Source organism: Pelecanus crispus, chromosome 13 (genome assembly GCF_030463565.1).
Source record: "Pelecanus crispus isolate bPelCri1 chromosome 13, bPelCri1.pri, whole genome shotgun sequence".
Classification (NCBI taxonomy): Eukaryota; Metazoa; Chordata; class Aves; order Pelecaniformes; family Pelecanidae; genus Pelecanus; species Pelecanus crispus.
In genome coordinates, this window is record NC_134655.1 from 7,837,459 (window position 1) to 7,862,358 (window position 24,900).

General features: G+C 42.7%; 1 protein-coding gene across 1 annotated transcript in view; it reads left to right on the forward strand.

Moving 5' to 3' along the window:
• The first annotated feature begins 1,353 nt into the window (after positions 1 to 1,353).
• Positions 1,354 to 24,900, forward strand: part of KIAA1210 (KIAA1210 ortholog) — a 46,715-nt gene continuing 23,168 nt past the window's right edge. Inside the window, exons 1-3 of the mRNA XM_075720756.1 lie at positions 1,354 to 1,545; positions 17,166 to 17,242; positions 22,240 to 22,408. Coding sequence (XP_075576871.1) covers positions 1,511 to 1,545; positions 17,166 to 17,242; positions 22,240 to 22,408 — 281 coding nt within the window. The 5' untranslated portion in view covers positions 1,354 to 1,510. The remainder of the gene's footprint in view (positions 1,546 to 17,165; positions 17,243 to 22,239; positions 22,409 to 24,900) is intronic.

Here is a 24,900-nt window from a genome sequence, read left to right on the forward strand (position 1 = left end):
GCTTGTCATATATTATTTGTGTCATGGCTTTCCTTTGTGTAGGGGGCTTTATAGAAAATAGAGAAATGGTGTTGTCTGTTCATAGATTTTGAAGTTCTGCACTGTTATGAAACTGCTGTAGCTGAGTCAGTTATGGGACTCCTCACCAGAGGTGCATTTCTCAAGCTTCATGCCTTTCTTATGGGAAAGGTGTTAAAATATTTTTTTACTAGTATTCCAAATCAACTGCTCCACCTTAGATCTGGTCTTGCTACTCAACGCCTTTAAGAGGAACTCATGTAGGAAAACTCATATAATACTCCCTCTTAGTGGCTTGCCAGACCCAAGTATTCAAATGTTATGTACTAGCTGAGAAATACAAATAAATGTGGGTTTATTCTGATCTTTTAGGAAGGAGTGTAAATCTTTCCTTTGCAATTATGAGTTATGAATTTACTGCATTTAAATATGCATGTGTGGGGTTTTTTTTTTTGTAATCGAGCTGAGATTCTTACCAAGACATGCAACTCCAGGAACAGGCTAACACTTTGTTCCTGGCTGCTGATACTCCCTAGTTGTGTGCCGGCAGCACAAGCAACATGTCGCCTCACCTCTCTACTTTTACCTCAACAGAGGTCATTAACAGCCATGATGAGGATTCATTTCCATATGAATTTAATGCGATATAATGTCAGAAATGTGTGCAGCTATGTTGTCCCCAGGGCTTTTGTCATCCCTGTGAATGAAGGTGCTTGAGGTTTATCTTCCCCAGCATTAAACCATAGCTATTTTCCTCCTTCCACACCCAGTGAGGGCCTCCTTAGTTGTGGTAGTGAGGAACAACTGTTAGTGTATTGTCAGAGGGCATCACCTGGCAGTATTTTTCTCATATGGGTATGCCGGCTACCTTAAACTCCAGAGCTTTTTGCCTGACCTTGCAATATTGCAGCAATGTATTTTTTTTTTCCTGTTAATGTGCAGAATAGCTTGTTAAAATAGACTGATTTACAGTGAGATGGGATAATGCCTGTTCTGGAAGGTCCCATGCACCCCTTATGTGCTGGAGAATGACTACAATTTTTAGTGGTTATTTCAAAGATGTTGCAAGTATTTTCTGTAGCCTTTCTTTGTCTAAAAAATAACAATAATAATTAATCTCCTCAGGGCTTCTTCACATCCTAATTACAACCAAGCCTCTCATTAGTTCCCACAGGGAGACAGAATCAAATGCCATATGGTATTTTACACTTAGGATGCTGTGCTTACCAAGAGCTGGAAGGAGACAGGAAAAGGGGGAGTTAACAATTCATAACCATTTATGGAACAGGCACAGCCCTCCTTGGACCCAGTTCAGCAGAGTCTGAGGGCCTCAGATCAGGAACTTTATCTGGCTAGTAATTGCATCGGCATGCTGGCTTTCTTGTGTGCGTGTGTGGGCATTTGGTGAATAGGATACGAAGCTGCAGGATCTTTGTGCTGGCATCCACACACAAGGATGAATTAAATGCATGCACGCCTCCCAGGAAGGACCATGGCTGGATTCTACGGTTGCCTGAAAAGTAAAAAGTAAGTGCCATGCTGAGCCCTCCCCTCCACCTTTCCAAAGTGAGCTGAGTCCAGTGGGTACTTTGAAATTCTGTCTTTGTTGTATGTCAGCAGCAGCGCTGAACAAAATGCTTATGCCTTGAGACTGAAGTACTATTCTGAGTACCAAAGTGCAAAAAATCAATCCTGGCTGAAATACCAAATGAGTGAAAAATGGTCATGTTTTTTTCCTTCAGAGGTATAAACATGAAATATTGAAAAAGGAATTAAGAACCTTTTCCTGTCTAATTAGAGCAAGAGGAAAAATGTCCTCTTCCTTATTGATTAGCTATATTGTTTATATATTAACACATAAAAATGAGAAATACAGAAATGCACATTGGCTTTTAAAAAATGTTCAGCTAGAAATCTAGCAGTAGATGCTCTTTGAGAACTTGATGTGCTCAGTTTTTGTATAAGCAACCTGAGGTTTGTTTCTGTAATCACTCCCTGTTGAGAGATTTGGTGTATTTAAAATAAATATTTTTTTATTGCTTCACTGACATATTCTGTTGGAGCAGACTATAGAGGGAGAGAGAATAGGACAACACATGTTAGTGTGTGTGCTTTAAACCACCATGAACATACATTCTGTTTTTCCTTTGACATTCTCCCTGCTAAGGAATGGAACAAAATTTTCTGCTGCAAAAACTGAGCAGTGGTTTTTGACAATGTTTTGCATCAGCAGACTGTAGAGGGCTCTATTCTTGCATACAGTATGGGATTACAGAAAGTGAAAATGCACAGTGAAAGGCAAGCAAAGTTGTATCTTGAGGCTTAAGATGTGAATGGCGATGTTAAATGTATGGGTAAGTCCTGGTCAGCAGAGGGGAAAAACAAATGGTTCAAAAGTGAAACTGCCAATCCCTCTTTCTCCTTTTCCTTCTCCTACAGGTTGTATCGCTCATACCCACAGTTTGTCTCGCATTACTCTGGTGGAAATGTGCATTTTCTGTTGGATTTCAGTTAGCATTTCCATCCCAAATCTACTCTTTTCCTCCTTTGAAATTTGTAACAGTGTCTATGAGAGGGAATTAGTAGTTGGAAAGTAAGTCTGCCCTAGGTAAAGGGGGAGGATGCAATCAGAGTGAGTCCTGATGAAGGTAGGAGGATTGGACCTTGAATTAGAGTCATAGAATCATAGAATCGTTTAGGTTGGAATTGACAAAAAATATCAGTTTACGTTGTTTGATTTATGCTAAGTTGTTTTCCCCCCAAATCACCCAGCATCTAATGCAGTTAAAACAGACTTGGAAGGCTGAGAGAGGCTATATATGCTGGGCAGATGAAGCTTCTTTCATGTGGCATACGATCTCTTCTTTCCTGGCGGATCTCCACCTGATTTATGATGAACAGGGTCTTTTTTCTTCAACAGATTCTTCTTTCTTGTTACTATTCAGTTAGGTCTCTACACGAGAGAGAGAGAGAAATACAGATTATATTCCTCAGCCTGTTATTTCAGCCCTGTGATGTGTTCCCAAGTGGATTAGTACAACTATTAATACTTTGCACTCTTTACAAATTTTATATGCTGCTTTGGCTGTGATTATTAGCAGTTAAAATGAGTCTAAGACACCGATTGCAGTAACAGTGATATTTTTAGCCTGAGATTAATTTTGGATGAGTTTTGTTTGAGTCTGACATGAAGTGTTTGTCTTTCTAGACAAATGGGTCATTGGAACAGCTTCCCCAAATCCTCATGTGGTCATTCGACTTGTAGGAGTTAGTTTGCTTTCTGAATGGAAGCTATTTTGGAATGAAATTCCTTTTACGTTTTAAACAATTGGCTTGGGTACCAGTAGGGATTTAGCCAAAGCGGCATATTGCTCAGCACAGGCCATAAAACCTGCCACTGACACTGGGAAAGGAGTCCATCCAGGGCCTTGAGCTGCTGAGCTAAAGCACCTGGGTTTTTTTAAAACCTGCTTTGGGTAGTGCTGTCCTGTGCTGCTATCACATTTACCTTCACTCCCCCACATTTTGCAAGGGGAAGCAAAGGCTCTGCCTTGGTACGCTGCGATAAATGTATGGCTGCATGTGATCTTTCTGCAGAGACTCCCATCCCTGTGCCTTGTGAATGTTCTTTTATGAGATGTCACATCTAAAAAAAAAAAAGCCCAAAGCGTAATCCAGGTAATTCTTCATCATAGCCCCCAATCTTGGCGGCTATTTCACTGAAATAGAAGTTGTAGAATGCTTTCATATTTCTCTTTAACCAGCGTCTGCAACCTGAATAATCTTAAATTGTTCTTCCAGTAAGTTTGTAGCTCATTATCTTTGTTGCAAAATTTCATTGTGCTTGGTCCTAGTATGGCGTCAGAAAAAAGTATTAGATCTGGACAGATATGATGAAGTTTTCTAAAGCCTGTGTAGGAATCTTATGTCTCTCAGTTTTTGGTACAAGCCAAATACATAGTTATGAGCTGAAAATGCGGTTGCTTGAATAGTAAGGTTCACTGATGGTCAACACAAACTGCCAATTTCCAAAGACAAATATAGTGTGTTAGAAGCTATATAGAATATTTGGCTGAAGGCTTTGCATGCCAGCTCAGATCTGGTTTCTATAACAGACTATAAGGAATTGTATTTAACTGGTCTGTACTTAATGTGGTTACTCGGATTTCATGGTCCCTTTCACAAGCAATCCCAGAATTATGGACATATTTCAATTTGAATGTTTTCTGCTATGCCAAGCTCTGCACTTCCAGTGGGGTATTGTATTCTTTTCTTATAGTCCAAAATTGTCAAAAAATGCTGACATGCACTCTTATCCTGCAAACAAGTTCAGCATTTGGGTAAAGCAAGTTGGTCAAGGGATGCATCAGTATAATTTTCGATATATTTTTAGATTGTTTGAGATGAAAGTCATTGCAAATGTAAAATGATATTATGACCATGAAATCGAGTAAAATGCGTTTTCTGGATTAGGTACTGTTGCTCTGTTGCTGTAGCTTGAGTTGTTGCCTGTTCAGATCAGCGTCAGGAAGAGATTTTGGTGTTTACTGGGATTATTGCAAAGGTGGTATAGTGCTGTCCACCTGATGGATAACCCTAAGCTGAGATGTCTGTTCACTGCCTCCCACATCCTCACCCCAAGCCCTGTTGTTGGAGAGGCTCATAGGGGACAGTGGAAGGAGCGCCAGAAATCCCTTTTTCCTTGATGCGTAATACACTTTTTACAGCTTTTATATCCATGTGGGGTCCTTAGAGCCTTTGGTTCCCCATCCACAGCAAGCAGCTGCTGTTTTAGCTTGGACGCTAGCAAGTGAATTGGAAGTGGTTTAAAGCTCCACCAACTGCTACTGAAGTAGCAACTGGGCACTGCGGGGAACAGGGCAGTTTAAAACTGTTGGCTCCTCTCTGTCAGCAGCTCATTCGCCTCCTGTGGCCTCTCTCACTTTTTGGAGGCACATAATCACCATGGGGTCTAAGTAGCTGTGTTTACTGACCGTCCACAGCACACGACGCTTTGCTCTTTGGCACAATTTTAGACACGGAGCATCTCTTCAGGACTCACGGGCTGTTTAAAGCGAGACACTGAGTTCCCTGGCTATCCCTGTCTGTGGCATCCCCCAGCATACCTGGGTCCGGCTCGGCTCGGCTCAGCACGGTCCGTAGGCTCAGTGGGGCCGGCAGCCAGGAGGTCGTGTGGCTGTGGGGTCAGCGCCTGCTGCCTGCGAGCTGTGGCAGGGCTAGTGCCACGCTCCCGTGGTGATCTGGGGGGTTGGTCTGTGTGGCTGATGAATTCTGGTGAGGTGCAATGCTTCCCGTGAACACTCCGAGATCCTGAAATATGTTTGTTTACCTGTCTTTATTGTATACCACTTTAACACAGTATTTCCCAACAAGGGCAAGAATCACTCAGTAACAGTTTTTCAGTGGGTTTTTTTGAGGTGAAAACATCTGAGGATGAAAGGTGGTTCCTGGCCAGCAAAGCAAATTCACCAGTGCAGAGACAATCCCTGGATATACACAGGGCTGACAATACCAGGTTTCAAGAAATGGCTTACGGAGGGTGAAGAGGCAAAGCATTGAACAGGAGAAGGGATGTGCTTTTGTGGAAAGTGGAGAGCTCTCCCAGCTGGGGCCAAGTCAGAGCAAGCAAGCTGAGGCGAAAGGACTCCCCGGGCATCGTGAGTCTCTCGGGGGAATCTTTCAGTACACAGCCTATGAGCATGTTCCTGTACATGGCAATTATACAGAGTATTTGGACATTTGTGAGCGTTTTGCCTTCAGCCCACAGGGATCGTATAGTGCTATGCCTGGTATTAAATGTGTGCAGGCTTAAGTCCTGTTTTCTTACTCAAGAATAGTAGGGAGGGTGAACAAAAGCAGTCAGGAGGTGGCAGAGCCATGGCACTGCAGGCAGTTGAGCACAATTAGTACAATGGTGCTGTATTATTAACAAAAAGACCAACTCTTTCTCTTTGTTGATTCATTCCATTTGACTCATCTCTGTGCAAGAAGTTCAGTTCTGGCTTACTACACCACTGAGTCATTCCACATCTCCCAGTCCTCCTCGTTCTGTTCGTGCTTCTCTCTAGATGGTGTTTGTTTTAGCAGCCACAGTGATGCGGTGCGTTTGCTGGCTGTAGGCAGAGGAATTCCAAGCAGGCATGCCCGTTTGTTTGGTTTCAGCAGAACAGCCCTTTCCCTATCAGCAAGGTGCTGAGTATTTGACAGCTGTGCAACCTCTAATGCCGCCTGTCCTACTTCTCTTGCACTGGAGCAGAAGCATCTTGGTTTGGGACAGTCTGCTGAATGTGATTCTCACTCTTCTGCACTGTTTGGTTGTCAGGTTTTTTGTCTATGTTATTTTGCCAGACTGAGCCATGAAAACATCTTGTCATAGTTTTGCCTTGCGTTCTCTTCTTACACAGAAACTTCTGCTGCTCAAAGTGTCTAGCTTTGTACTCTTACAGCTAACTGGAGAGATTAATTTGTCATTTCCTCCTTGTACAGAGGTCTAGAAAGTTTAATAGCTGTGATGTGAAGACCTAGAACTGGCTTTAGAAGCTGAAATCTGGCTATAGATATGTGAGACAAAAATGTCCAAGCTGTACCTCCAGTAGATAACCTACCTGAGCTGGTGCAGGGCAGCTAGAGCTGATTACCAGCTAAACTTGGGAAAATCTAAGATTTCAGACAGATCTAAGTCTGTCTGTGGGGAGACAGGAAAAAACCCCCAAGGTAATTCCAAGGTTGATTTCCACACCCCTCCCCCTCCAAATTTCTCCTAAGGGCTGCTACTGTAAGAAAACAGCTGAGCACAAGGTGCTCTACTCTAATGTTAATCAAGCTTATAGTTCTGCATTAAATCTGTTGGAGTTTCAAGGTTGGTAAAACTATTATGGATCAAGGAGTTTTAAGCAGTATTTTGAATACAGCAAATACTAACTGCAAACTTTTTTTTTTTTTTTAAATCTTGTTGTTATATTATGCACAATTATTTGTATCAAGACAGCAGGTGGCCCTCCAAGGCTCTATTGTGGGAGTCACTGTTTAAACAAAAGAAGAAGTCAGTTAATATCCTGTCTGATTTTGCTTGCAGATGCTGAGCTGTCACTGTTCACTGTGTTAACAGTCAGGACTGTGCTAATAGCTCGACATTTCCAACACGATGTACATGAAAAAGCTGAGACCTGGGCCACACACATAATTATTCAGTTTTTAACTGTACTGTTATACCAGTGTGTGCTGCTGCATTCATACAGGTGCACAGGTACCAAGGTATTCTGTGGTCTGTCGTATCCCGTCACCATGCTGTAGCATGTTGGTATCTTTGTGCCTGTTAGAGGGGATTGTAGCACTCTCAGTCAGAGCAGGGTAACTTGGCTGTGCAGACAGAGCTGCCTGGTTTTGCTTTTTAACCATCCAGCCAGAGCTAAGGCGGCATTCCAGCTTCAGATTTTTGTGGTGGTTGTTTCTTTTGGCCTCCTAGTTTCAAGGATCTGGTGCTAATTAGTGAACTAAATGTTTGACTTTTATTCATGATGAATTCATTTATGCTTATTCATTCTCAGAAATATGTAACTGTTTGCTTTTGCCAGGGCTTGTAAGTATCAGTCATCTAACAACACAGTTCTGATCCACACAGCAGTTCGGATGCAAGTAGGATGTCTTTGAATGCTCTAGCTCAGAATTATGATGCAGATATCACGTTATTCATCAAACTATCTGTGTATGTGGGAAAATACAGATCTGATAGAGGTGCAGAGGAATTGTTTGCTGGTTCACTCTAGCAGTCAAACTGCTTTCCATCATCTCAGTTTAGTGAAAAGAATGTTCCAGAAGTTGAAATGTCATCGCTTTCTTTCAAAAAATGCAAATTGTCTTATTGCTTCCTTTCTTGCAGCCTTGGCCTGTGAAGACCTTACAGGATGTCTGTCCCCATCTGATTTCCTCCCCCCCGCCCATTGCTTACTTGTCAGTACCCCCATCTTGCAGTCCTTGTTGTCTTTGGTGTCACCCTCCTGGGTTTTTCTACTGTCATGTACCCTCTCTGCTCCCTGATGCTACCGTACCAGCTTCTTCAAAATACAGTTGAATAAAGCTTGATATTCTGTTGGTGCAAACCAGCATTAGCTCAGATAATCTTATTTTAAATGATCCTATTTTAGAGAGGTATTTGTGTCTGGAATCCTGGAGAAGAAGGATCCCTTTTTAGTGGTTGCTCGTACTAAAGAGAAAAGTCAGTAGATGCCCTTGGGACAGAAATCTCTCAGGGACTGCTTTAAGCACATGCGTGATCTCCCTTGGCTCTGACAGTTCTCCATGTGCTTCAAGACCAAGTGTACTGAAGAAGCTGCCTAACTTGAGGCTCCGGAGAGAGCAGCCAGGAGAGAAGAGCAGGGACAGCAGGAAGTTTTCTGCAGGGCAGAAGAAGAGAGACCCTCAAACTCCACACATGGTTCCAAAAGAGCTTCTTCTGCAAGCCTGGAAGCCGCCCCAGGCCTTCCTTGATCAGCAGCCAAAAGGGGGTCTGAATTCCAGAAATACCCATGGGCAGTGGGTACTCAGGGGGTTTAGCCAGCCAGACACAGTATGTTTCAACATAGGAGGGAGCGGGCCTTGTTTTTATTTTTATGTGTGTACAGGCAGTAGATGTTGCCCCAACTAGGTTTTGGGACATCACATGAAGAGAGATTTCCTGAGCTTCCTGCCAAAGGCAGCCTCTGAGACCACAAAGTCTGCATTCTGTTTGGTCTCTTATAGCCAAAAGATGGCTGACTTTTTGTGACAGTTTGATCTTCAGAGTGAAAATTTGTAACACAGTTCACCCTGGAGATTTCTGGTAGCCTCTCCTTTTTTTCAGTGTACTTTGAATTCTTGGGCATTAAATATCTATTATCATCTTCTCTTGGAAGAAATGTGTCCTGGGAAGTTTGATCTATCTGAAGATTTTTTTCATTTTTTCCCATCCTTAAGCTGCTCTTTAACCCACAAATTGAGGGATAAGTGACTGTTTTGGAAAAACCTTAAAAAAAGGAAAGCTTTAGACATAGTCCAAAGTCCCATGTTTCAGTTCTGGCATTCAGTTCGCTATTGTTTCAGCCTTATTTCCCCTGCAATATTCAGACAGCTTAATTTGGTAAAAATGTCTCCAGACTCTTTCTTTCAGGCCCAGGATGTAATGATTCTTCACATTTTGTGAGAATAAGATCTTGGAAATCAGTGTGAGTCTCAAATACAGGGGCATGGCAGATAGGGAGGCTACTGTTGCAAATTTTTCTGGGTTTTGTTATTTATCTTTTGTGTAGTGGTAGCACTTGACAGCAGTGTCAGTTCCAGCATGCTGGTCTCCCATAGTGGAGGTAGTGCTTGGCTCCTCCACAGGGCTTGTTAAGCTTTCCAGCCTTTCAGTGTGACCACCTCGATTCCACACATAAACATACTCAAGGCTGAGCGATAACTAACTCGGCTACTGTCAGCAATCCAGTATCCGCCCTGTTATCCAGTGCTGGAAGCAGGAAAATCAGCCAATTCTCCCAAATCCCAGCCCAGTAATTTCCGTCTGCTAGGATATGTTTGAAAGATGAGCTCTTTCTCAAAGATTTTACTGTCTAAACTAATAATTGTCACCTTCACAGTTTGCAGATATTGGCAATTTCCATGGAGTTTTCTCAGACATGCAGTTTTTCAAGCCCCTGTAGAGCATGTTGAAGCCGGCTGACAGTAAACTCCTTTCCTTAGCTACCTTTTGCTGATCCCTGCGAAGCAGCCCGTGGACTCCCAGGGCTCTGCACACCACGGGTCAGGTATCAGTCATCTAACTTTATGCTGGGAGGCCACAGGTGGAACAAAATTAATTTGAAGTTTGGAGAGAGGGTAAAAAGCACACACACAAGCTAGAAAACAGTGGCCAGATACGCCCACCACACAGGTCTGGGATGGAAGATTATGCATATTCGTTGAATTTGCCACATGATGAGGCAGAGGCAGTAAGCTTTACTTCTGTTCCCATATTTGACTCTCTGACATCTTGACTCTGCTACTAGCATGAGGCATGTCTGCTGTTCAGTGATAGTGGCTTGACATTTCCTGTTGCTTTGCTCTTGAACCAGTTTCCAAAGGCAGTAATGCTTACTGGGTGTAGCTCCCTAACTGGCAAAGGCAGCCTCAGTTACATCCTGGATTTTTAAATGGATGTTCCCCCTCCTTCCTAACTACTCCAAATGTATCTATGTCAAGCAGATCTGAGAGTGTCTCCTGCTGCTGGCAATGTACTAGCTCCTTAGCATGGTTGCTGGATGACTCTGCTGCTGCTTTTTCTTCTTTTGAGGAAGAGTGGAAGAAGATCCTCATTCCAGCTGTTTCCTGGAAGTGTGGTAGTGTAAAGAAAAAGAATTACTACATGGGAAAAGCACTGACTTATTCCTATGCTAATGCCAAATGGTGCAATTCAGCTGGGTCATTTAATGTACATTCCTTTAAAATGGAGGCAGTCTGGGCCCAAAATATTGGCTGAGCTCTTGCGTGTGCTTATCACAGCTATGTTAGTGCCAGTCTTGATTTGAGCAAAGTTCTGTCACATTTCTCCTGTTTGGTGCAGACCAGAAAATGCACTGGAAGAACTATGTGATCGAGTATTAGCAGGGATGGGCTATTCTATGATTCTATGATTCTGTTCAGAAACATTTTACTTAGCTTTTGGCAAAGAGGTAGATACTTGCTCTATTGTCTGAGCAGATACAAACTTGCAGCGGAGAGATCCTTGCACTGACAGCAACTATGCAAGATCATGCTAATAAGCACTGCAGAGTAATTAGGTGTATGAGGGCAGCTTGAAGTGGCATGTCCAAAACAGGTTAATCTGTCTGGCATGGGTGCCAAGTGTTGCAAAGCTGTGGTAGCTTGGTCTTCGGTTTGGCCTCTCAAGCCAAGTACAAACTAACAGCTGCTCTGCTGCTGGTACCTCAGGTACCTCAGGTTAACACGGTCGGTGTATGTATGCTGCAGTCACGTCCCTGCGCGCAGGGACACTGTCCTGCAGTGATTTAGCAAACGGCACGACTGCTGAGAGGGGGTGAGTCTGTGAGATGGGGCAGGATGCAGGGGACAGAGGCATTTACTCTCTCAGCTCCTGGGCTGGGAACAGAGTGCATTTCCACTGTTTTCTGTAGTAGCTTATGAATGTTTTTGTCTCATTTGCCCTTCCCCCTTCTTATCCTTCTGGCTTCTTACACAATTACAGACTGAGCCTGTGTGACTGTATGAAAGGCATTTCCTCCTGTTACTTTTTTTTTTAAGTCAGCTTCAGCCCACCAGCTGCTTTCCATTAGTGTTACACACACACTCACTAGGAGGGCAGCACATAATGCTTCAGGCACTGCTGAATAGCAGAAGTCCTTCAGAATCACTGTCAGACAGAGGCTTCTCAAAGCAGACTGTAGGTAAAAAGAGTTCAGCCCATTGGGACCTGTCTTCTGGCAAGCCTTCTTGGAGAAGCCAAGGTGTGGGGACAGAGGGCGGTGAGGGGGTGTTGTCTGAATGCGAAGTGTGAAAGCTGTGAATAGATCTCTTTATGTGAACGGTTGTTTGCTCTGGATATCTTGCCAAGGGTAGGAGCTGAATGTTGTCTGTTGCTATGGGGAATTATGACCTCCTACTTGATCCTGAGGGAGAGTATTTTATTGATATTAAATATTATCTTGTTACTTATCCAGACTTCCTGATAGCTACTATTGCTGTATTAGTGATCCTTGGAAAAGGAGCTTAAACTTCCTTAAAATCTCCCTTCTTCCATGAAAATGACAAGAGCAATATTCATTAACTTTGTAAACTCCTCCCCTCACTGTTATCAGTGGAGGCAGTAGTAAGGGTCCTACTGTAAACTGCTGTTTGTCATATTCTTTTATGCCTGCCTAAACCAGTCAGGGTCTGACAAGGGACATACCAGCTAGGGGCTGGCAAATAAACCAGGGAATTTCATCCTAGAAACACCACACTCTAGAAGAATACAGTGGGATCATCTGTGCAAGGTCAGATCCCAGTTCCTGCTGTTGTGTTGGGTCATACCCTGTTTCAGCAAAGTTGTTTGTGGGATCCCACACTATTCAGCCTGTTCCCTGAACGTGGACCTTGAAGTGCAGTTTGCCTGGCTCATTGCATGGGGAGCAAAGGGAGCTTTGTTTGTTGAGTTTCTGATATTCTCAAGGGATGTGAAAATTGAATAGAAATCTTGCTGGCTCTGCTATTACTTTATGGTTGACTCTGAAAATTCTGTTCTGTGGAGTTACAGAGGGTAAACTTTACTTCATTTACTGTCATTGGATTAACAAGTTCGTTGATAGTTAGCTTGTAGGGTTCCCAGAGAGGGAAGGAATCAACCACATTTTGTCTGAACAAAGTCCTCTAATGTGCTTTAATAAGGCACAGTAAAAACTTAACCTGTCAGTCACCTTTTGCTGCAGAATATAATCTGAATACTAAACCATCTGTGCATTCCGTGTTTTTTTGAAACTCGGTGTTCAGGAGAAATAGAGGGGCTTTCTCTGAGGTCCTGCAGTAGCTTGAAGTGTGCTCTGGGGGGAGGCTGGCTGCAGGGTGGTGGCCTAGAGGACCAGATGAGGGGCATGTGTTTCCCTGTGCTGGTCTATCTTGCTGCACAAAGTGTGTGTCCTGAAATCTGGGGCATAAGCTCGATTTCAAATAATTTTTGTAGCCTGGAGGAAATTGGACTTAAAAAGCTCCAGGCAAAAAGTTCAGCTCTTTCTCTTGGCTGCTTGCCATTGCCTGTCTTCTATAGGCTATGAAGATGCTAACTGAATGCAGTGCCTCGTATTCTTGCGTCTTTATTTCCTCAAGCATTTATTTGTTAGGAAAGAGGCTGTTCAGGGTTCAGCATCTCCTTTGATCTCGGTCATAAGGCCTTCCGGAATGCTTATACAGAATCATGGGACTGAAGCTGAAGAAACACTAAAGGTGGGGTAGGAGCTTGCTTGCTGTGCAATCTCCAAGTCTTCTGCTCCACTGGAGAGACAGCGAGAAGGCTGTGTCCCTTTTCTGAGGCTGAGCAGAAAGCATTTCTGTTTGTCTTGGGCCTTTGTTAAATGCAGGAAGCTTGAGTCCTGTACAATGTTAACTTCCCAGGAGTCCTTAAATACACAAACCAAGCAGTGAAAGGGAATTGTCTTTTCTTCTTTTAGCATTTCCTGCCCCGCCTCCCCCCCATGATGTGTATGTTCAGTAATGTACTCAGCTGGGAAAAGGGAATGGTCAGAACACCACCCTGGGACTTAATTTCTTTTGCCCTGTCACTGCCCTCCCATAGAGCACTCCAAATATCTGTCCAGTTGCCCCAGTTCGCAAAAGGGAGACAAGGATATTTCTCCTGTTCCTGGAGATTTCTTTTTTCTATTAAGACTCATTAGTTCCTTTAATGAGTGGAAGAGTTCCAAGTGAATGCAGCACAGTAGGGTTATTAATGGAAGTTTTGTATGGGATAACAGGGAGCCTAGATCCAAACCATCAAACCAGGTGAGGGTAGTGATGATTGCTAACTAGGTCCTGTTGCATGCTTTGAAAGTAAAGCAAGCCCTGCAACTTTGTAGGAGTTTTATTGCTTTAAAATACACCCTGGCAATGCAAATAGGGTCTAGTAATGTCAGGTTTATTGTTGTGATTGCATCTGGATAGGAAGCCACTTCACTGTTTGCAAGTAATTCATAGGTGTAATAATCCAGCCCATCGCCCTGTGCAAGGAGAGGTGAACACCGTGTAGTCAATCCTCACTGCTCTCTGTAAACTTTCAGTCTTTTCCATGGCCTTACACAGGAATTGCTGTAGTGGACTTACTGGGCAGGGCCAGGCCTGGCTTTTAAGGTGTCTAGCAGAGACTTAGCATCTTGTTTGTACTGTACCTCTGCAACAGGAAGCCTGTGCATGTGCAGGGATTGCAAATGCTGTTTGAGAGAGGATTAAGAACACGATTAAAAAGTTGTAGACTGGGGAAATGTGCCCACTGTTCCACTTCCAGTGGGAAGCAAACAGTAGCTGGGACTTGACAATTCTACTACTTTGGCCAGCCATAGCCATCAATCTATCGCTGTTCTGCCTTGACTGTTCACCCGCTGAGGAGTCTCTTCCATCCCTCTGCAAGCTCCTTCTCCCAGCTGTCCTCTAGCATCTCCTAGCCTGAAGAGTATCAGAAATACTGCTCCAAAAGGCCATTTATTTAACCTGATATTTTTATCACTAAAAATCAATATGCATACAGTATTTGTTTAAAACTTTGTCTCTAATGGCGTAACGCTCTGGGAAAGCTCACAGGGTGCACGTGGTTAGTACAGCTGATTGAACTGAAGGTACGTGGTATTGATACATCCCAGCACTGCATCTGTCAGCTGTCATTAAGGCCTGGAAGTGCTGAATGTCTGAAGGTTCGACCAGTTAATGCCTGTGCACTCACATGCATTTGTATTGATGGGGTTTTGTCCTCTTTTTTTCCATTACATTGATCTCCAGGCTAGGGTTTGTTGCTCAGAACATTTGTTAGCTGTTCTCTGTAAAGTACAACTCACTGCCACCAGAATTTGAAATCTAAGTGTTGTCTAATTGCTAACGTTCCTTCAGGTATGTCATCAAGCTTTTAATGAGAGAACTTACACTTTGCTGTAAATTTTTTTTTTTTTTCCCTTGTCATTTAAATACTTGCTAACTTAAAGCTTGGAAAAATCTGTGATGGTTTCCCTCACCTCAAGTCACTGTTCAGTTCACTAGAAAAAGATGATACTGTGGTGATGATACAAAGGCACCAAACCATTAGGCCCAAAATGGGGCACGTTTGCAAACAAACGATGCACCCTTGCAATTGACACTTGACCTCTGTATGCCCTAGAGAATTCAGCTATAAAATCAAATTAATGCAGGAGCTGATTTGACTGTGAAGAGACTGCCTCGGAGATGAACTGCTTTGCAATTATAGTTCTACTTGTATAAAAGATATACCAATTGGAAATAAATGCTTGCAGTTGTAATAAACACAGCAGTCAAAATATCTCCAAAGGCTGGAAGGATTCTGAGTGAGCAGCTGAGATGATTGAGTAATTTAAATAAATGCAGAGCCGGTGAAAACAAAGCTGGATGTGAAAGCAGCATTTTCTCTTGCTGTGATTTTATTGAAGGTTAGCAGAAGTTAGAGGTCTAAATGAGCCAAATGTCAGGCCCACTCACATTCTGTGAAAATAAGCTCAAGTCTGGGGACTTGCCAGTTTGTCCTTGTAAATTTGTTGAGTGCTTTCTTGATGTTTTATTTCGAATGCATTTCCTTTTCCCTCAAGAAAAATCTAGCATAATCAATATGTGTGGTGCATAAAGTTGAGGGGGAAAATTGGAACCAAATTTCTTTTTAATACCGAGAAAGAGTCTATGAGAAAGTCTGCTGATGACCACTTTAATCAAAATATGCGGGAAATGCAGACATTTTCATGGATAATTGATGAGACATGGGGAAAAAAAGGGAGAAGAGTTGAATGGTTATGATCATCCAAAAGGGAAAATCTTAAAAGTCTTATTTTTTGTTGCTTCTCAATATTGTCTAACAATTGTTTCAAAAACATCCTCAGTACACCTTATTTAGAGAAGGTATGATCAGTCCTGGTCGCTGCAATGACTTTTTAATTGTTTTTTTAGCAAGTTGAGATGAGATTGTTTGGAACTACAGTGTGTTAATGCACTCCTCTGTTCACAGCTCACAGATGATGTTAGACTGCAGTTTTCTTCCTTTTTATATCTCCCCCATTTCTCCCTACAGTTCAGCAGCATGGCAGTTTGCATATCTGTGTGGCCAGTACATGGAAAGCTTACTCTGTGGTCTGTTTTTTTGCACGACCCCTGCCTATTTTACCTACCTTTTTTGGTCAGTCCCATCGCCTCTGCCTCTGATTTTGTGTACCTTATCTTTTAAGGTTATCTGAGGACATGGGCTCATAGGAAAGTCCCAGTGCTTTTGGGCATGACAGATTATAGAATGTGTGGATGATACAGGAGAAATAGAATAGTTTACTGATTGGCCAAACTAGTATAGAATCATAATGTTGCTTGCTGTTGAGATACTTGACTTGGCAGTATTGTTATACCACTTTGAGGTGGAAAATTGTTAGATGAGGTCTGTGCAGAAAAGGGAGCAGGATTTGTATGAAAATGTATTTTCAGTTGTTTGTAAAGACTTCTTACTCTTTAAGTTCTGACACAGCATATTGGAACTCCTAACTATGTAAATGTATCACCTAGATATCTCCCATAACAAAGAACAGTATTTATGAGCTGCCCTGCTAAACTGTCACATTTCCATTGTTGCTTGACATCTGTACTGTAACTCTTGTGGTCTGCTGCTTAATTCCTTTGTCTTTGACAGACACCCATTTAGGAGTCTTGGAAAATACAAAGTGGAGCCAGTTAACATTGAATGATCTTAAAACCAGCTGAACTTTTGTTTTCATCGGGGAGGAAGATGATGCCATCAGCTAATTTGGTTGATCAATAGCCCTGCTTGCGATAAGGTTTCAAAGCTTGTGGCTAAAAGCTGATTGCACTGGATCCAGAATAAATTTGATCTATTGGTTTCCACAAATGTAGCATAGTCTGGGATGATGCTTCAGTGCTGATGCTTAACTAATTTTAATAATGCTGACAGATTAGCCTGGTGCCTGCTGTGAGGACGCTGTAATACATGAACCCTCGGCAGCAAAGCACGCACTTAAGATGCTTTTTGCAGTAGCATGGAGCTGTCGCTCTCTAGCAAAGAGCAATCATAAAGGTTCATTACTCTGAGACTGGGAAGCATTACAGTCTTTGCTGAGCAAGTTTAATGACGTCTTTCATTAATGCAAACTTTGATCCTGGTTTCCTAAAAAGAGAGAGGTACTGGCAAGAAATTAGACTGATTTGTTAGTTTTGGCTGGAGAAATAAGTGTTACTGAAAAATGAGGAAAAGTTCTGTGGCTGAAGTGCAAAAAAGTGTGTAAGCCATGTTTGTGATAAGCATTTGGGTATGCAGTTTCAGAAAGGATCCAGCCATGTTCTTTCTTCATGCCGAGTGGGACCATATTCTGCTGGGAAGGTGGACTAAAATTTAACTGATGCTCTCATCTCTATTTTAGTGACTATATCATGGCTACGGGGCCAACAGAGGTCACACAGTCACCTGAGACAGGAGAGACAGTTGAAGAGTGCACAGGTAAGCCGTTGTTCTCCGAATGTGTGGCTGATTTGGAAGTCAAGATTTATTTTCTTGAGGTCAGGGGGTCTGTAGTGACTTGTTTTGCGGTGTTGTTTTGGTCTTTGTAGTGTAAAAAAAATTCTGTGTGGTTTTGTCAGCTGGCAATATTATGGGAAGGATCTTTTAATGTGCAGTACTGGAGGGTTGTAACCTCATGGAGCATATTCTTTTCCGATTCTGGCTTGGATTTTCAAAAACAGGACGTTAGAGCTTGAAGGGCTGATTGTTGTGCCTGGTTTGATAGCTCCTACAGAGCTGGGAGCTGAGCCTGTTAGCCAGCCTCTGTCTGTGGGAGCTGTATCAGTATCCCCACTGCAGCCTCATTCTCTGCTTCTGGCCACAGACAACCGTTTGTTACTTATTCTTTAATCTAGTGGCATGGGCTGATGCAAACAGCCATAAGGGAATGGAATAATAGGCAAGAAAGGAAAATACCTTACTTATGCCAAAGAATTGTCTTAATTAAAGGAAATCCCCTTTTGCCAGTGTTCAGATTATTCTTGAGGAGATAGGTGAATATGAAGAATAGCATCATGGCTGACGCATTTCAATTTCAGGAGAAGGGGATGTCATATAACTTGATTTTTTTTTTCTTTTCTTTGGCTAAAGTCTCACAATAGTCTTAAATGTTTGTGTTTCAAAAGTCATCTTGCTTCATCCTTTAGGAATACATTTGCCACCATCAGAGTATTGGTAGAAGAGAGAAGCAAATGGCAAAGTGACTGGTAGTTGAACTCTGTATGGCAGATAGATAGGGGTGAAGAAAGTGTAACGATGGACACTCAGCGGTGGCTGGTTTCTTAAATTTATATCTAGTTTATCACATAGTCCAGTGCTATCCATGGCATGCTGGTGAACTTGTGTGAAACCCATGCATGCACATTTTGTACTCGGGTTCACTAGAAGATTCAGAAAATGGATAAAATTCTGACCCGGGTGACAGGGAAGGCAGGAGATGGCTTGCTGTCTTAAGTGTTGGCTCTAAAACCAACAGGAATATTTCTGTCTTTAACTGAACCAAAATTTAAAAAAGTTAAAGGCTGCTGCGCTATTGCTGAAGTATTCAAGTGACACTTGACTGGACCTGGGTAAAGCCATTTTAAAATCTTTTGTTTACTCACCATGTAATGTAGGATTGCCTCACCTCTTCCTCTTCATAGCTTTAATTGGCTTGTGATGTAAAGGCTCTAGGAGGCTAAAATTCCCAGCCTTCACAGTCTAGTCAATTAGATTAATTTCTTGAGGTTTACCTTATTGTCTGACTACTAGTAGAGGGCTTCCAGTGCATGCTGCTCCTTCTTTATGGCAGTAACTGGGTCACTGTCCAAAAATTGTCAGCACCCAATGTTAGCCTTACTGAATTCCATGATTTAATTGCTTTCCTGGCAATATTAGGTATTTTTTTATTAAGCTAGAATCATGTTTTTTTCTGAGAATCTTGTCTGTTGGGTTTTTTTTATCATGTGTTTTTACTGATGAAAGTATCTACTCCTTGGATTTGGGGAAAACATGGAAAATGTGTCCTGAGCGTACCTTAGGAAGTCAGAGAGCATAGAAGATCCCAAAATTAACTGTTTAATTTAAATCTGATAATTGAGCTCCCAAATGAGGTGTTCCCTATGCTTTTTACAGACTCAGTGTAGCACTGGAAAAAGCATCTTTTTCTCTTCTATCTTGTTATAGGGAAGAACCATACAAAATGCAGGAAGACATGCATTAATTCTCTCTGTGCACAGGAGAAAGAACGAAATAGGCAGTATTTACACAAACAGTAAAAAATAAAGAACAAACAAACTTTACAGAGAAAGCAAAATGCTTACTCCTGATCCTTTTCTGTTATAGTGGGCTAAATCATAGTTAGCATAAGCAACTAATTTTTGGGAAGGCTTTTGCTTTTTAAGGCAGTAGCCTTTAAATTTAATATTTTATTTTTAAGGCCATAAAATTGAAGATTGGTAACTGTAAGAATTCAGAAATCATGAGTCATTATTCATCAGTGGGCGAAGGGGAAACAGGCATAGTTGTCTGAGCTTGGATTTTCTTTCCTTGCTTTGACTGGATTTTTGTTATGCAATGAATTTTTTCCATTTTAAGTAATAAGATCCTCTTGTATATTATTAGCTCAAGTATCAGAGAGAGCTCTACCAATTTAGTGATACGTTGGGCTACTTCACAGTGCAGTGAAATGTAGGCACCTTTAAATTAAATGTGGCATCCTTTTAACAGTGTGCGAAACCAACACACAACTGTTTGCAGCAGGAAACGAATATGAACGCCGTCTTTCTGAACTGTGTCTCCATTGCCAAATGCTCTCACATAGAGCAGTCCCACGGTTTTCATCTGCATGCTGAGTATCTAGTAGTGATTTTATCTTTTTTTGGGTAATAATACGGCAAGTGCCCATCTTCTGGAACTGCTGGGAAACATACTGTTTTCTCATTCATCTGAAACAGCTGAAGGCATGCAGCTGAGCAGAGCGCGGCTGAAGAGGAATTAGTGGTGGAGGGGGTGTGCCCTGCATGTCAGTAATAGATCAGAGGCTAGAGAAGGCACTGAAGTAGCTGATGCATCTGCATCAGAGCACTCTCTGTTGCACGATGATACCCAAGTGTTGTCCCGTGCCAGCTGAGGTTTACTCATTGGCAGTGTTTGCAAATGCTTTCCGTGGGCTCCATTCTAAAGTTAGTGCCACTTCTAATCTAAACAAGTATTTGGAGTGGTACCTTGACAATGTTATCCTTTGTGGTAGGACTTATGTCTGTTTCTCTTAAATGTCCTTAGGATCAATTTTTGTTGTTATTGTGTTGTGGGTTTGGGGGTTTTTTTGTTTGTTGTATTGTTTTGTTTTGTTTTTTTTTTAAAAAAACATTCCCCTGGTTCTCTGGAAATACCAGCATCTACTTGCACTAGAACTGAACTTGCTTTCTGTCCATACCACTGTCAGCTGACCAGTGTACATGACAATGTCCTTGTTTTTCGTTTAGACTGCTTTTAAGTTGCAGAGCTCTCTGCACATAGCAAAGTCTGCCATTTTGTTCTTTGAGTCATGGGACTGCGTTAGCAGATGTTGCTGAATTCAATTTTGGGGCACTGCTTTCATGAAACTTTTTAATCTTTTATTTTGCTCATCTAAAATAAACCAACTCAGCTTTGACAAGTTTCCTGCGAGAATACCATATATGTTGTCTAATTGCTGATATGAATGGCAGTAATGGTAGGGAGGCATTTCTAAAGACTCTCTAAAGGACACTCAACACATTTGTTTTATTTGAGAGGCACTATGGTCTTCCAGTTGCTGTGCGACCTGTCTTCTCTTACCAGTTCTTACTATGGGCGCAGCATGAAACTCATTGAGCCCCGTGAGAGTCTTAACAAATCCAAAAGCCTTGGGGTCAGCTCTGTAGTCTGGGGCAGGCAGTATAACCTGTATGTTTTCTGTGACTATCTCATTCACTTACTGTCTGATAAGCAGCAGTGGAAGATAAAAAGGTCTTCCACTGATAAACCCTCCATAGGAGCACCCCATCCCATTATTATTCAGATGAGTGGGACTCCATTGATAGTTTTGCTCTACATGGTTTGAAAGATAATTTGGTCTCAGTGACAGCCCAAGTCACTTAAAAAGCAATGTTCAGGTCTTACCTGGCTGCTACTGCTCTGCAGAGAGGTAGCCATTTCATCAGTCCATGCCGGACAGTGTAGCAGCATCCTTGTATGTCCTGGCGCATGGTGCTGGCACTGGTCTTGAGAGCAGGGAGGAGACAGGGTGAGTAGATCTCCATATCATTGTTTATTTCTCAAAGTGGCTACTGTCTGATGCAGCTGTGTGGTGGCACAGTTTCAGCCCAGATAAGGCCCATTGGCAGAGATCCCTACACGTACAGGGCACACGTTGAGGCAGAGCACTGCCGACTAAATCATTGCTGGGAGAAGACAATAATTGTGTTGAAATAATGCCTTGCTTATGAAGGAATCCTCCAGCTGTGGGCATTTATTATGCCAATTGCTGTAAAGTATTAATTGAACAATGAATTTGGCTCCAATATGCAATGATGTTATTGCTCTGCACATGTATTTAAGTCAATCACAGGGGTCTTAGTACAATGGTTTGGCCCAAACCACTCCAAACTGACCCCTCAATGTAAGGGTCAGTGACAAAATGCAGCACTTGTGTGCTGAAAGAAAATATGAATAAGAATGTTAAAGTATCTTAGGTTACTAAAAATGAAAGAAGTCAGTGATGTTTCCTATGGTTTATTTTGTTCTTTTTGTATTTTTTTTTCATTTGGACAATGGAAAATCTGAAATCAGATTAACAGTTTTCTAATTGTCTTCTTAGGGCTGCTATGTTTGGGGGTTTCATGTCCTGCAGGGCAGTGTCTTAATTTAAGTTTTCTTCATTGTCCTGGGAGGAGTTGTTAATTTTATTTTGGGGCAGTGGTTTAATGTGGAAACAGATATTTTGGTTTCAGAGTTTATAAATTCTTTTGCCAGTTTCAGTCTTTTTGCCAAATGTTGAATATCCTTCAGGTGTTGTCTCCTTACAGCACTGAGTAAAAATAAAGCAGAACTAAACTGAGCTAAGTAAAGAACAATCAAGAGTTAGACATTGACATCAATGTTTTTATTGAAAATATATCAAGTATGATTGGCATGATCACTGTTCAGTTGTAGGTAGATACATTCTTTGTATATGGTGTATTTTACATAAACTGGAACCTAAGTAGGCACCACTATTGTCACCTTAATGCCAGTATTGCTTTATAGGCAGCAAATATAAGAACTGTGGCTTCACCTTTCACTGGACTCCAGCACTGAATTATTTACAAAGGAGCTGACTAAAACTGAATGGGCTGCTCTAGCTTTGAGGCTTCCTCCAGAATTTAAGAGAGAACATTCTCCAAGCTAAGCAACAGCTCCAACTTCCATAAATTTTCATTTTTCTCATGTTGCAGGAAAGAAAAAATCCAAATTTCAGACTTTCAAGAACTTCTTTGCCAAGAAGAAAAGGAAAGAGCCTCCACCTCCCAGGGGGGAGAGTAATTTAAAACCTAGCCAGTCCAGCAGCGATGTCAGCATCTCTGTGCTCGACACTACTGCACTTCATTCACCGAAGGAGGCTGGGTAAGCTGGTGGGGAAAGAAAATAAATAAATAAAAGCAGACCTCTCACAGCAGTAGGATGAAAGCATGAGTTGGCCCCTTAGGAGTAACCTCGTCCAAGTTTGTGCAAAACAAGCCCTAATGCTGATGAAGGAATTGCAGGAATTTCCTCTTTCTTTGCTAGTGCTTCAAAAGCCAGCCTGGAGAGGAGGGGGAGGGCAGCCAGGGGCAGGGGTGATCCAACCTTTTAGTCTAAAACTGCAGATAGCCCAGATTGTTTTCATGGGTTTTAGTGTTTGAAATCTGTCCTGGAAGGTCTGATCCGCAGCAACTTTACAAGAGGATGATGATTGAGTAGTGCTAGTACAGAGAACATGTGTGAAGTCAGGTTGCTAATTTTTAGCATAAATGGTGCCCTCTGTCATGGCTGGGGTAAAGGGAAAGTAGTGTTTTTGGTGTATTATCAGTATGAGATTGCTGCTTTAACGTTCTTATGTAGCCATTTAGGTATAGATAACAACTGAAAGGCTCTAGTTTTGTGGCAGCTACCACAAAGTGAGGTGTGAGTGAGGTTTGCAAGTCCTTCAGGTGTGTCCAGGGCAATTCTCAGATCCCTGAATGATATTAGTTCAAAAGCTCGTCCTTTTTTCAGTTAGTGTAATACAAGCTATTAGCTTGCACTGCTAACGCTGCTTCACTGATAACCTTAGACCATCAAGCTACACAACACTTCCATTGCTCGTCTCTGAATCTGGGGTGGGACAACCCTCTGAACATGGCTATGTCCCTTGCCAGGGGTGTCATGGATTGGTATCTGGGAACCTATAATTTGGCTGTTTTCCAGCTCCCCACCCTCCTCATACCTCCCTGTTAGCTATGCAGCCAGGCCTCTCTTTGGATTACCCTAGGCCTTGTGTTGTTCATCTGCCTGGACTTTAGTAAAGCCTTTAACACCGTCTCCCACAGCATTCTCTTAAGGAAGCTGGCAGCTCATGGCCTAGGCAGGTGTACTCTTTGCTGGGTAAAAAAAACCTGGCTGGATGGCTGAGCCCAGAGAGTTGTGGTGAATGGAGTTAAATCCAGTTGGCAGCCGGTCACGAGTGGTGTTTCCCAGGGCTCAGTTTTGGGGCCAGTCTTGTTTAACATCTTTATCAATGATCTGGATGAGGGGATTGAGTGCGCCCTCAGTAAGTTTGCAGATGACGCCAAACTGGGTGGGAGTGTCAATCTGCTGGAGGGTAGGATGGCCCTGCAGAGGGACCTGGACAGGCGGGATCGATGGGCCGAGGCCAACTGTATGAGGTTCAACAAGGCCAAGTGCCAGGTCCTGCATTTTGGTCACAACAACGCTACAGGCTTGGGGAAGAGTGGCTGGAAAGCTGCCTGGCGGAAAAGGACCTGGGGATGTTGGTCTAGAGCTGGCTGAATATGAGCCAGCAGTGTGCCCAGGTGGCCAAGGCGGCCAACAGCATCCTGGCTTGTATAAGGAATAGTGGGGCCAGCAGGAGCAGGGAGGCGATTGCCCCCCTGTACTCGGCACGGGTGAGACCGCACCTCGAATACTGTGTCCAGTTTTGGGCCCCTCACTACAAGAAAGACATTGAGGTGCTGGAGTGTGTCCAGAGAAGGGCAACGAAACTGGTGAAGGGTCTGGAGCACAAGTCTTGTGAGGAGCAGCTGTGGGAACTGGGGTTGTTTAGCCTGGAGAAAATGAGGCTCAGGGGAGACCTTATTGCTCTCTACAATTGCCTGAAAGGAGGTTGTAGTGCGTTGGGTGTTGGTCTCTTCTCCCATGTAGTTAGCGATAGGACGAGAGGAAATGGCCTCAAGTTGTACCAGGGGAGGTTTAGACTGGATATTAGGAAAAATTTCTTCACTGAAAGAGTGGTCAAGCATTGGAACAGGCTGCCCAGGGAAGTAGTGGGGTCACCATCCCTGGAGGTGTTAAAAAAACGTGTAGACGTGGCACTTCGGGACATGGTTTAGTAGGCATGGTGGTGTTGGGTTGATGGTTGGACTGATGATCTTAGAGGTCCTTTCCAACCTTAATGATTCCTAGTTTTACTTTCATTAAAAAATAATCCAGCCACCAAGCCAGGAAACATGAAATTAATTATCACTCTCCTCTTAATTGGTTTAGTGGTGGATTTGGTAGTGTTAGTTTAATGGTTGGACTTGATGATCTTAAATGTCTTTTCCAACCTAAATGATTCTATGATTCTATGACTGTGGTGCTGCAGAATAACAAAGTGTGACAAAAGACTGGCCACATCCTATGGTTTGCAGTGTTTTGTTGGAGGGGACGTTGGATGGGTGTGACAGTGGCAGAGGGCATGAATAGATGACTAGAGTGGGAGATGCTGAAATCAGCATTGCTTCCAAATACTTTGTATCATCAAGTAAGGCATTTGGTGGAGCTGGGCATTATGTTTCTTCTGGTGGAGCAGCTTATAGATGTTACTTTCTCATGGGTGCTTGCTCCTCCTTGACTCACCTTTCCCCGCTCTCTCTGTT